Raw genomic sequence first — 12,882 nt, 5'->3', positions numbered from 1 at the left:
AACCCGGTCCCCACGGAAGGCTCACTTCCCAGCCTCTCCCCCACCCCATCCTGTGTGTGGATCTGACCGTACGGGGTGCCTGTCGTGGTGGAATCAGGCATCATCTGTCCTTCTGTGACTGGCTTCCTTTAAGCAGCGGAATGTCCTCAGGCTCCATATGTTGTCGACTGTGGCAGAATCTCCCTTTTTAAGTCTGAACAATGTTCCACCGTATGGATGGACCACATTCTGGGCATCGGTTCACCCATCAGTGGACACTTGGGTCATCTTTTGAGAATCATGCTGCTGTGCATGTGAGTGTGCAGATATCTGCCTGAGACCCTGCTTTCACTGCTGGGGTACCTTCCCGGAGGTGGGATTGCTGCAATTACCAGTGTCTTTTAACCGCAAATGCGTCTTCACGTCTCCGGCTCTGTCTAGAGCCCCGGAGCTCCGCTGTGACCGCTCGGGGCTGGACGCTTGTCCTGAACGGACAGGCCGTGGGTCTGCCGCGTCTCTGCTGCGTCTCAGGCCGTGACCCTCCCCCTCTCTCTGTCCCCTCTTCCCTGCCACAGCCCAGCTTTCCCGCCAGGAGCCAACAAGGACGTGCTGTCCGCCTTTGAGTACCCGGGGCCCAGACGGAAGCTGTACAGCGCGGTGCCTGGGAGGCTCTTCGTCGTCGTCAAGCCATACCAACCCCAGGTCGATGGCGAGATCCCCCTGCACCGTGGTGACAGGGTCAAAGGTCAGTGTCCACTCTGCTTCCAGGGTGGGGTCAGTCTGGGGTGCCTTGGCCTCAGCTGACCTCCAGGGTACTGCTTCTGCGGGGCCCCCTGTGGAGACATGGGATCCTGGGAGGGCGGAACGGGGATTCGAGTGTCCTTACAGTGCTATCTCAGCGACCTGATGTCCATCAGGAGGATCGGCTCGTGCCCATCTGGCATGGGAGTCCACGGCAGAGATGGCAGGGGAGGAGCAAGCGAGGCGTCGACGGGCAGCTCCTCTCCACTCCCAGGGCTTCAGGAGTGGGTGGTGCGGGGATCGGGCAGAGCACAGGACGGGTTCAAACATGTCTTGGGGCTCCAGGAGGCGCATCAGGAGACTGGTTCAGCCTGGGGGCCTGGGACATTCCACCGTGTGAGACGGAAGGATGCCCAAAGCAGAATCCTGGGAAATGGAGGTGAAAAGCCTCATGCGTGCCAAGTTAGACTCTGTTCCCAGGGTGCTGGGGAGCCGGCGGTGGTTTCCCAGGGAGAGGGGGTGTGTGAGGCCCTGAGGGAGATGGGGGTAGTGCAGGCGCGTGCGGGAGGCTGGCGGTGGTCGTAGTGGAGCTCTGCTGTCCTGGAGGCCACAGGACGGAGCTGGGGGTGCAGGGGCTGGCCACGTGGGGGTGGCTGAGCTCACCGCGGGAGCAGGACAGGGCGCACCCACCCCACCCCATTGTGGAGGACAGGCTTCCAGAAGACGCGTGGCAGGCAGCAGCCTGTGCCCCTTGTGGGCTCAGTCGGTCAAGTTCAACCCATCTGGCCTTGACTAGGTGGTGACCTGCTTCCTCCTCCCCCCGGTGCAGTAACCTGGCCAACATCACCTGGATTTATATGTTTCCGAGGACAGCTGGAGCCCTGTTCTCCCTCTCAGCTCCTTCTGCTGGTCCAGATGCATGCAAACTTGACCATCTGGTGGCATCAGCAAGTCCCACGGGCTCTGTTCATTTCATTCCCATCTTTTTTTTTTAACCTCAGGTCATTTCTGTTGGTCTGTTTTCAAGTTCACTTGCTCTTTCCTTCGAAACCTCCTCTTCTCTGTTAAGTCCATCTTGTGAATTTTTCATTCGGAAATAACGTGTTTAAACTCTAGGGTTTCCATGTGTATTTTTTTATATAGTTTCTGTCTATCTGCTAAGCCTTCCTGTTGCTCTGTTGAGATTTTCACTCCTTTGGAAGCACGTGGTGTTTAACCCACCCAGCGTGGGTGGGTGTCATCGTCCCTCTGAAATCCCCATCTGTCGTCTCTCCATGAGGGTCAGGCAGGCTCGCTGGCTTTTCTCTCCTCCGGGACATGGGCCCCATCCCCTAGGGCATTTGTGTCCGGTAATCTTCTGTTGTGTTCTGGGCATCAGGGTGTTAAGTTGTGATGATGGTGGCTTCAGTTCCTTCTCCTTCTTTCATTTTGGAGGGTTGCCTGGGTGACAGCTCAGGTCCCCAACTTGAGCTGAGCTGCTCTGCATCTGTTCAGAGATGTGGGGGTGCTGAGCTTGCCAGGCCCTCTCTGGCTCTTTCCCTTGTGGGGACACCTCCACTCGTTTCCAGTTGGCTGCTTTCCTGGCTTCCTCATTCTGGTTCGGCAGCCGACTCAGAACGCGGGTTTCTCCTCACGTGCCCCCCGACAGCCCTGCCCTGGGGACCACCCTGAGTCCCCACAAGCCGTACAGAAAGGTCTTCTTTGTCCAGCTCCCCTCCCCTTTCTCCTTAGCGAGCATGCTTCCCACCAGGCCCATCTACTTCTATCCACGTTCTGTGGTAAAGAACCCGCCTGCCTGTGCAGGAGACCGGGGTTCGATCCCTGGGTCGGGAAGACCCCCTGGAGGAGGAAACGGCAGCCCACTCCAGCACTCTTGCCTGGAGAATCCCCTGCACAGAGGAGCCTGGTGGCCTACAGTCCATTGGGTTGCAAAGAGCTGTACACAGCCGAGTGCACACACGTGCACACACGCGCACACACACGCACAGGGTTTACGGCTGCCTCCGAGAGTGGGGCCCAGGGGGCCTTTGAGCATTGGAAGTCCCTAATTGCCTCTACATAGTTTAATATGATATTTTTGCTAACTTTTAAAGTATAAGCATTTAAATTACATGACCTGCAAAGTGGAATTTTAATACCAGAGCCCATTGTGGGGAAGACTTTTTTCCCCCTGCATGTGGACTAATTTTCAGTTGACCCTGAGACAGCCCCCCATCTGGCCAGCTCACCACCCGCCCACAGGGCACAGGCTTTGTTAAGCGGTTGGCTGGTGCCCAAGGCGGTGCATGCCTGCGGCTTCGTGCCGAGTGCAGACGGAAGGCGGCTAAAAAGCCCTTGCTGAGCATGTGGCCATCCCTGGACAAGAGCCTCCTGATGCGGCGGCGTTAATTCAGAAAGCTGTTACTGCCCGGGGAAGCAAGGGGGGCGGCATCTCTCTCACTGCTCCCCAACTTGCAAGCCAAGGGAGGGGCGGGTGTGGAAAGTGCCCAAGAACTCCCTTCCCAGCAGAGCTGGCGGGCCACGGGCCACCGGGAGCCGGAGACGCCCAGGTCCCGCGGGCCCTCCTGCAGCTCTCACAGGGGGTCTGTCTGCTGCGGCCGTGACCCCCTGCCCTCCTCCCAGGAGGAAGGCAGGCAGCGATCCCTGGGCAGGAGAGCCACCTCTAGGGGCAGCCACCGTTCCGAGGAAGCTAGGAAGGTCAGGCCGCTGGGGCTCACTGCGCTGAGCAGCTGTTGCCTGCTGACCCTTGGGTGGTGGCGATGCTAAAAATAACCACATCTCTTCCCAGAGGGGTGACCCCTGAATCTGCAGAGTCAGCTGCCCGGGGGGTGGGGGTCTGGTGGCTCGTGAAGGTGAAGCGGGCCCGAAAGGGTTGCTCTGTCTGCATACACCCCCTCAGCCGGGGCCCCCAGATACGGAGCACTGGGTCTCCTGGCCCCGCCCAGCTCTGAAACCAGCTAGCCCGCAGCCCTAGGCTTTCACCCCCCATGGGTCCATCCGTCCCCCCTCGCTGTCCCCTCAGGCCCAGGGGGCCGACCTGCAGCAGGCTGGCTTGGGAAGGGCCTGGGGAGCCCTCCCAGGGACCCAGGGGCCGCTCACTTCATGTCTGGGGACCGTGTGTCCTTGTCCCCGTGTCGGAGGTGATGACAGAGGAGATGCTGGTGGAGACTTGTCGGCGCCTGCTGTTCGTCAGGCTCACCGCTTCCGGGACAGCTCACGTTTTTCGTGTAAACCTGCCAGCAGATGCGGGCCGCAGGCATCGGCTCCCATCGTGTGAGCAGCACAGGCCGCTCTAACACCAGTCCCCACACCGGGCAGACTAAGCCTTGGGATTCACTGTCTCCAGTTCCGGGGTGCGGGTGGCAGGTGGTGGGCCCTGGGGGTCCTGCTGACCCCCTGCAGCTTTCATTATTCACATCTTTTCTGCTCAGCCCTAGGAGGCGGGTCTTAATGTTCCCAGTGGACACTGAGCCCGTGCCCCTGGGAGAGTGCACCCCAACATCTCTCTGAATTGAGGGGTGCCTGGGCACAGGGCACTGTCCTGCTCCTCCTGGTGATGGTGGCCTGAAGTTCTGGGTGGTGTAGATGTCCATGCCTATCTGGGGCTGGGTGCAGAATGTGGGCAGGCCTGGGGCTCAGCTTTCTCAACCCAGAGGCCGGCCCCTCCCCTCAGTCGGGTCCTTCCTTGGTGACCAGGCAAGGTGGGCTGGGGTGGGGGTGGGGGCCTGTTAACTTTGCCAGCCTAATCCAGTGTGGGTGGTTATTATTGTTTTTCTGTTTACAAGGGAGGGTGCATGTCTTTGGGGGACAGGGCTTGGCCTGCAGGCAGCTTTTGGGGCAGAGGCTCCCCTGGCACCTTCTCCAGCCAGTTTGTTTCGGCCTCCAGGAGCTGGCTGACCTGTAAAGGACAGTGAAGACTGTCGCTTCTCAGGTGTGACGTGTTGACTTTTCAGTGACTTAGAACTAGAATTCATGCATGAACCCAACCCAGCTCCCTCTTCGCTGTAACAGGGGCACCTGGCCTGGAGAGCCATTAAGCCCCTCCCCAGGATGTGGGTGGACAGACAGCCCAGAGTGCAGGCCCACGGTGAGGCCAGATGAGCCAGCAGACCCGGCTGCTGGACTCACTGAGGGACAGAAGTGAGTCCCTCCCTTAACACACAGCCTGGTCCAGACGGGACCCCATACACATCCCCTCCCCGCCTCCTGCCCCAGGAAAGAGGACCCCCAGCTACCATTGCTGAACCAGACACCCAGGAGCAACCTGGGCCCTTTCTCCCTCCCTCACTCACAGACTGTGGCTCCTCTGCCCCCCGAGGTCACTGGAAAGGGTCCCCGAGCGGACCGCATCCTCCCACCCATCTCCCCGCTCTCAAGTCAGCTGTCTACGGCTGGTCATTCTCTTTGCAATTTTGTACTAACAGTCACACCCAGAAGCGTGTTCTCGATACAGATCCTACGTGGGTCTGCGTGTGTCATCGCTGGAGGGGGCCGGGGGCCGGAGGCAGGCGGAGGCAGTGACGGCCGGAGGTTCCTGCTGTGAGGTTAGCGTGTCCTTTTCACACCTGGGGCCGCTCTGAGCTGAGGAGCGTTTTCCTGCTCTGATAAGTGGAGAAAGCGAGGCAGGTGTTCCAGGAGCTGCCCGGTGTCTCCCTGGACGGCCCCTCCTCCTCCAGACCCTCTACGACAGCACAGGGGCCTGCTCACAGCTGCCAAGAAGTAGGATGGGTGGGCACTGGCCAGACAGCGCCCTGCGGCAGGCCCCTGTCCCCCGCCGGCCATCTGGGGCAGTGCTCCGAGATGACCCTCTCTCGTCCAAGCTGGGCCCCCGTGGTGTACGTCAGCCAGGCTGCACAGAGTGTGAGACCAGCACTGAATTTTGGAGAAAGTGGTCTGAGGGATTGCCATCATCCTGGTCAGCAGGGGGCTTGCCCGTCTCATTTGTTCAGGCCATTTCTTCGAATTATCAGGCAAGGACTTTTAAGACTGATGTTCTCTGTGCTGTTGACCTTCAAAATTCATGGGTCTAGGCATCCTTTATCTGGTCTCAGAGATTAAGATGAGGTCTGTGGTTATGGTCCCTCCTCCACAGCCTTGGTGCCTGGGGCTCCCGGGTAATTTACAGAAGCTTCAGACGTGCAGAGATTGTACTGACCTCCTGAGGCACAGCTGTGCTCTGAGGGAGCCGGGGTGTTGTGGGGGGCGGGGAGCGCCCCCAGCCCAGCATCACAGGCCTAAGAGACAAAGACCCTCCCCACCCTCACCACCGAGCTCTTATCCCTGACAACCCAAACATTTGTCCAGGCGATGCCTGGGCCCTCTCGTCTTAGGATTTGCATTGCTCACCGATGCTTTAAAAACAAGTACACTTCGTCCTCGTCCGAGGCCCTTGCGCACCCAGCGCTGAGCCAGGGACGGGGAGCCCAGCGTTCTCAGCCCTGCAGGCAGAGCAGCTGTGTCTGTCCCGCTGCCCTTGTCCTGTTTTCACTGTGCACCGTGGCTCCCTGCTGCGCATCAGTCAGTCAGTTCAGTCGCTCAGTCGTGTCCGACTCTTTGCGACCCCATGGGCTGCAGCACGCCGGGCCTCCCTGTCCATCACCAACTCCCGGAGGTTGCTCAAACTCATGTCCGTCAAGTCGGTGATGCCATCCAACCATCTCATCCTCTGTCATCCCCTTCTCCTCCTGCCTTCAGTCTTTCCCAGCATCAGGGTCTTTTCTAATGAGTTGGCTCTTCACATCAGGTGGTCAAAGTGTTGGAGTTTCAGCTTCAGCATCAGTCTTTCCGTTGGATGTTCAGGACTTGTATATTGTCCCCTGCTGCTTGTAGCACCAACATAATCCATAGGTTCTTCATTAATAAGCCAGCTGAAGGCCCGGGGCCGCCCGTGTGGGGCATCGGCCAGCCCGCTTCAAGTCCAGGCGGTGTCTTGTAGCTGCCAGGCAGGCTGCTTCTCCGTCTCCTGCTGTGAAATCTGTTTCATCAAACTAACTTAGGGCATCCTGTGAGCCTGGACTCTTGTCCCCAGCTCGGGACCTCATGGTTCCTTCTCTTCATCGGGGTGGCCTGTCCCCCGACTCTGACACTTGTAATAACTGATGATGAGGACTTGGAGGCCCCCAACCTCCCATCTCAACTGGGACCCAAGGGACAGGACACGGGCCATATGCCTGGTGCTGCAAGATACGAGGATGCCGGGATGCCCCGTGCTTGCATCCTCGCACCCGGGCCTAACAGGCAGAGGGGCTCAGAGGCTCCGCATTGCCCCTTCCGAGGGACGCTTTGCCAGGCCCCTGGTCCTCCACTGAAGGGGGCGTGGTCAGCCGGCAAATGGACCAGAGCCGCTCGCCCTTCTCGGCCTCATCCCCAAGCCCCGCCCACTAACCCCGCCCCTTTCCGTGTGCAGTTCTGAGCATCGGCGAAGGCGGCTTCTGGGAAGGCAGCGCCCGCGGCCACATCGGATGGTTCCCCGCAGAGTGTGTGGAGGAGGTCCACTGCAAGCCCCGGGACAGCCAGGCAGGTAAGCGGACCCCGCCCGCGTGCTCCACCTCTCCCGGGCCTGGGGTCGGCGTCGTTGGCGATGTCCAGTGCACGGCAGGTACTGGCAGGAGGATATCTCTGATCCTCTGAGCGGTGGACGCCATCCCGCCTGCTTTTGTTCGAACCAGAAACCAGTGCGGCGGGGAAGAGCAGCCTGGAAGCTTGTAGTTAAAACGCGGCTCACTGCACTTGCCAGGAAACTTGGACCCTGCGTTCGAGCCATTGGAAAAAGGCTTCGAGGGTTGATTAAATGCTTGAAACTATTCTATCGATCTCGCGCCAACTTTCATAACAGGCAGCTTTGCATTTCCCACCGGCTTCTGCCAGGCCCTCCCTGAGGACTTGAGGTTTGATGTCTCAATGAAAACTGCTAGAAAGAGGTCGGTGCTCACGGAAGCAAGTCATTCCAGCCCCTCCCCAAACTTCCAGGTACAGCTCTGACACCCGCCCTGAATGTGGTTGCCGAAAGAATGAGTGGATTAAAATGTTATGAGGATTCCACTTATATAAAAGGGTGCTGAGAAAAAACGGATGAGCTGGAGCCACGCAGAGCAGAGGTTTCTTGTAAGAGCCTGGTCAACACGTGCCCTGGCCACTTCTGGTAGAATCCCAGTCTTGGGACACGCATGGCAGGAGTAGCCACGTTTGCTTTGCAGCCAGTAGCTTTTCTGCGTCCGTGGGCAGTCTGGTGGCCCTGACCCATTCGAGGTTCCCAGTCCAGCTCTAGCTGGGCCAGCCTGACCGGGAAATTAGCTATCTTGAACAGGCGAGCCCGGAAAAGCAGGCTGTGTCTCCGGTCTGCAGACATGGAGGGCGCCCAGCTGGTTCCCTTTCTGAGAATGGGATTCTATGAGCGTGTCGGTCTGTACTGAGCTTCCCACAGTCCTGCTTAGGTTAAACCCAGACGGGGACGGTCACCTTTGCCATCTTGTAGGGGTGTCGAGGTAAGAGCTATCACTCACTCCATCCTGAAAGGGAAGACTGGTCGTGCTGGGCTAGGTGGACCAGTGGTCAGCAGGCAGATGGGAGCGTGTTTTCATGGGCTTGGTGATGATATTCTGAGCCCCTGGTACAGGCTGGACTTCCTGACCCTTCCAGTGCCCAGCACCCGCTGGCTCACACGTGTGCCCTCCTGTGAGCAGCTACCCGGCCTCTCTGGTCTGGGAAGGGCAAGACCCTGGCCCGTGAGCTTGATCTGCTTTTCCAGGTTGCTGGACACCTCACCCCTCCCCTCCTGACCGGGAGGAAATCCGGCCCTCCCTCTGTCCCCAGGTTAACAGCTTCAGCGCCACTGGTCTCCTGCCCAGATGCTTCCACTGGAAGACTCAGGCATGTTGGTGCTTGGTATTGCTGGCAATTTCACACCTGGACAGAAGAGCCCAGAGCGACCATGTGAGGGTCATTTGGGCCTTCCTGCTCCCTGCGTCCTCCAGAAAATACCAGCTTCCTGGAGGGAGGGTGGGTTGTTGTTCAGTCGCTCAGTCGTCTCCAGCTGTTTGTGACCCCATGGACAGCGAGCGGCATGCCAGGCTCCCCTGTCCTTCACTATCTCCCCAACATTGCTCAGCTTTATGTTCGTAGAGTCAGTGATGCCATCCAACCATCTCATCCTCTGTTGCCCCCTTCTCCTCCTGCCCTCAGTCTTTCCCAGCATCAAGGTTTTTTTCCAGTGAGTCAGCTCTTTGCATCAGGTAGCCAAAGTACTGGAGCTCCAGCTTCAGCATCAGTCCTTCCAATCCATGCTATATGTGGATAACCACGAGAGTGTGTGATCCACACTGTGGTTAAGGATCTTAGGAGCTGGACATTTTTTCCACGAACGTGGTGGCTTCAAACACATGTGTGATATCCTGTGGTTCTGGAGGTCAGGAGTGCGGTGGAGGGGAGGGTGGTCTCGTGGTGGTGTCAGCTGGGCTGTGTTGCTTTGTGAGACCTTTAGGGGACAGTCCATTTACTTGCCTTTTCCAGGTTCTGGAGGCCACCGCACCCCTTGACTGGTGGTCCCTCCTCCATCCTCAAACCCCCCAGTTATGGGCCAGGCCTCAGGCTGTTCATCTCTGGCCCTCGCTTTGCCCCCTTTCCTCCACTTTTAAGAACTCAGAGGAGCCTGGTGGGCTGCTGTCCACGAGGTTGCAGAGAGTCAGACATGACTGAGTGACTTTCACTTTTCACTTCACTTTGGGTGGGGGAGTCCAGAGTGGCTCCTGTTGGGTTCTCGTTGCCTTAGGCTTTCTGAGATTGCGACCCAGCACCATCTTTTATAAAGGTGATGACTTACGTGCAGTAAAAATGCCCATGTGGTAGTAGAGTTCAGTGCATTTGGACAAATGTGTACACCTATGTCTCCAACTGCAATCAAGAAAACATGTCCATCTCCCCAAAACAGTATCTCTGGCTGCTTTCCCGTCACCTATCTGCCAACCAGAGGCAACCCTGGTTCTGATTCTTTCGCTGAACCAAACTTGAGTCCACTCACCCAACATGCAGTACAGCCGACCTGCTGACACCGGGTTGTGGTGAGGGAAAATGCAGCGTTTATTGCAAGACGTCACAAAGCAAGGAGAATGGGCAGCTCAAGTTCAAAAGCCCCAGGTGTGAGGGAGAGGGTTGTGGGGGGCGTGGTCAGCTCACGTGCAGCTCTCTGATTGGTTGGTGGTGAGGGAACAGTATGATGTTTCTGGAATTTCAACCATCAACTTTATGGCTTCATTCACTCCAGGGTCTGTGTGCTTGTAGGCAACATGCAGTTAACTTCTTCCGCCTGGTGGGGGTTTGAGTATCTGCAAAACAGCTCAAGAATGTGGCTCAGAATATCATCTATAGCCCTTGAGGAGGAACTGAAAGTCCTTGACTTTGTTTTACGGCAAAACTATTATTATTCCGTCTGGCTTGACTGTTTCCCTTTGGTTTTGTATTTATCTGATTAAATTTGCACTTTGGAACTTGGGGAAGGCCTGGGAAGCTAAAGCTTTTCTACAAACAAGAGGCAGGGTACATGAGGGATGGGAGGGGGTGTCTGTCTTCAGGAAGTCCCCACGGGGTCCTCAGTTTTAGCCACCGGAGATCAGTGTAGCCTGCGATTGTTTCAGAGCTGGAACTTACAGCACGTACTCCTGAGCCCGGCGCGTTTCCCGCTACTGAATGCCACTGCAGGGGTGTAAGTCAGGGCTCTGTGAACGTTGTTTTCAGTGAGTGTTCGTTGTATATTTATGCCCCAGGATGTTCACGTGTGCTCCTGGTAATGGACGTTTGTGTTGCTTCTCAATCTGGGCTCGTGACTGAAGATGCTACGCACATTTTTGTACAAGTCTTTCTCCAGATGTCTTTTCCTTTCTCTTGGGGAAGCACCTAGGGCCACAGATAGGAGTGTGTTTAATTTTATAAGAGACTGCCAAACAGTTGTCCAAACTACTGTCCATCTTGTACTCCAGCCGGCCGTGTGTGAGCATTCTGGTGGCTCCACTTCTCAGCAACATTTGGTAATATCAGTCTAATTTCAGCCATTCAGATGGGTGTGGAGAATATCTTACTGTAGGTGTAAGTTGCATTGTGCTGATGACTAATGTTATTAAACACCACACAGGTCCATATAGTCAAAGTTATGATTTTTCCAGTAGTTATATATGGATGTGAGAGTTGGACCATAAAGAAGGCTGAGCAATGAAAAATTGATGCTTTCAAATTGTGGTGTTGGAGAAGACTCTTGAGAGTCCCTTGGACTGCCAGGAAATCAAACCAGTCAATCCTGAAGGAAATTAGCCCTAAGTATTCACTGGAAGGACTGATGCTGAAGCTCCAATACTTTGCTCATCTGTTGAAAAGAGCCAACTTGTTGGAAAAGACCCTGATGCTGGGAAAGATTGAAGGCAAAAGGAGAAGGGGGCGGCAGAGGATGAGACGGTTAGATAGCGTCACCGAATCAATGGACATAAATTTGAGCAAACTCTCGGGGATAGTGGAGGACAGAAGAGGCTGCAGGAATGGTGTGCTGCAGTCCATGGGGTCACAGAGTCGGACACGACTTAGTAACTGAGCAACATGTGCTTACTTACCTTACTTATAGCTTCTCTTGCAAAGTAGCAGTTCAAGCGTTCTGTCCATTTTTAACTGGGCTCTTCATCTTGCCATCACCAGCTTAGAGGAGCCCTCTACAGATGCCGGTATCACTCTTTGATCAGGTATCTGTTGCAAAGACTTTTCACAGTCTGTGACAGCGTTTTCATTTTCTGTGTCTGTTAACAAGTGGAAAGGTCTTTAAAATTTTGAATGAAGTCCAATTTCTCCATTCTTTGCTTTCACAATTAGCACTTTTTATAGCTCCTGTTTTTTAATGTTGAAAATTATGTTGAGTATACATAGAATCCAGAAGACGGGAGAAGATATTTTTTAAATGTTTCCATGCAGCAAGCTGCTTCTGCACAGAGTTGGCTGGCTCGAGCCCTGAGAAGCTGTCTCTTTGGTGTGGGACCACGTTTATATCAGTGTTCGCTGGTGGTTCAGTGGTAAAGAACCAGCCTGCCGATGCAGGAGATGCGGGTTGGGAAGACCCCCTGGAGGAGGAAACAGCAAACTGCTCCTATATTCTTGCCTGGGAAATCCCATGGACAGAGGAGCCTGGTGGGCTAGAGTCCATGGGGTCACAAAGAGTCAGACATGACTGAGTGACTCAATAGCAACACTTTTGTATATTGTAAAGCGAGCATGTTGCCACAAATCTCACCCACATGCGCTAAACAACAGGTGACTGTTTCGGGGAAGGAACAGCGCCGTGGAGAGCCCTACTTACGGCGCTTTTTGCCTCTGAGCAGGAGCAACTGATTTCTCGTCGCCTAATGACAAAGACCAGAAGCCGAGGGTAGCCAAGGGCAGGCTGAGACGGGGTGGCCTTGGGTCGTTGGCTGGTTTGTTGATATTTAATATAAGCTCCCCTCGGTTCCATGAAGAGTTTGGTGGTTTATTTCTCTCACAAGTGACGCACTTGCTCATCTTGACCTTGCTTCTGATTTCTCAGGACCGTGTGTGTTTCCAGCAGGCTTTTCTCTGTGGTGTCTTGTCTGGGCGGGGGCTGATCCTTTCAGACTCGTAACACTGTGCTCCGGCACAGCCCTGCACTCGGGCAGCCCCCCATGGGGTGCCCAGCGTGGGATCCTGACTAATGCCCATGTGCATCCACCTGGAGTGATGGGGACTCGGGGGGAGCCCTGGCTCCTTCTCAGTCCCCCTGGATCCCGGCTGGCTCCTCCCTCAAGGAAGCACGGTGGCTCCGCGTGGGTTTCTTCACCCGGGAAGGACGTGAAGGCTCCAGGTTGCTTGTGCAGCATCGGAGGGGGAGCACGGTTGTAGGAGGTCTTGTTTCGATGCGGGAGAGACGGAGGCGTGTCCTGATTTATACAGACGCACCTGTTTGCATGCATCAGCCCAGAGAGTTGACGACGAGGTGCTTGGGTAGTGATGTTACCGTGCAGTATGTGTGTGGAGGATGGCGATTTGGAGGACACGGACAGTTAATTAGGTACATGCCCGACCCCCACACCAATCACACATTTATTCTACGGAGTCAGTGCCCCAGGAGCCATGATGGAGTGCCAACCCCTTCGATGCTCTGAGGGCACGTGGCACTCT

General features: G+C 56.0%; 1 protein-coding gene across 5 annotated transcripts in view; it reads left to right on the top strand.

The window, feature by feature from the left end:
- Positions 1 to 12,882, top strand: part of SHANK2 (SH3 and multiple ankyrin repeat domains 2) — a 560,952-nt gene that overhangs the window by 273,416 nt on the left and 274,654 nt on the right. For all 5 annotated transcript variants that reach the window (XM_061407335.1, XM_061407333.1, XM_061407336.1 and 2 more), the window contains 2 exons: positions 555 to 724; positions 7,127 to 7,240. In XM_061407335.1, coding sequence (XP_061263319.1) covers positions 555 to 724; positions 7,127 to 7,240 — 284 coding nt within the window. The remainder of the gene's footprint in view (positions 1 to 554; positions 725 to 7,126; positions 7,241 to 12,882) is intronic.

The sequence above is a fragment of the Bos javanicus genome, chromosome 29 (genome assembly GCF_032452875.1).
Source record: "Bos javanicus breed banteng chromosome 29, ARS-OSU_banteng_1.0, whole genome shotgun sequence".
NCBI classification, from domain to species: domain Eukaryota; kingdom Metazoa; phylum Chordata; class Mammalia; order Artiodactyla; family Bovidae; genus Bos; species Bos javanicus.
This window is presented reverse-complemented; position numbering and strand designations above follow the sequence as displayed.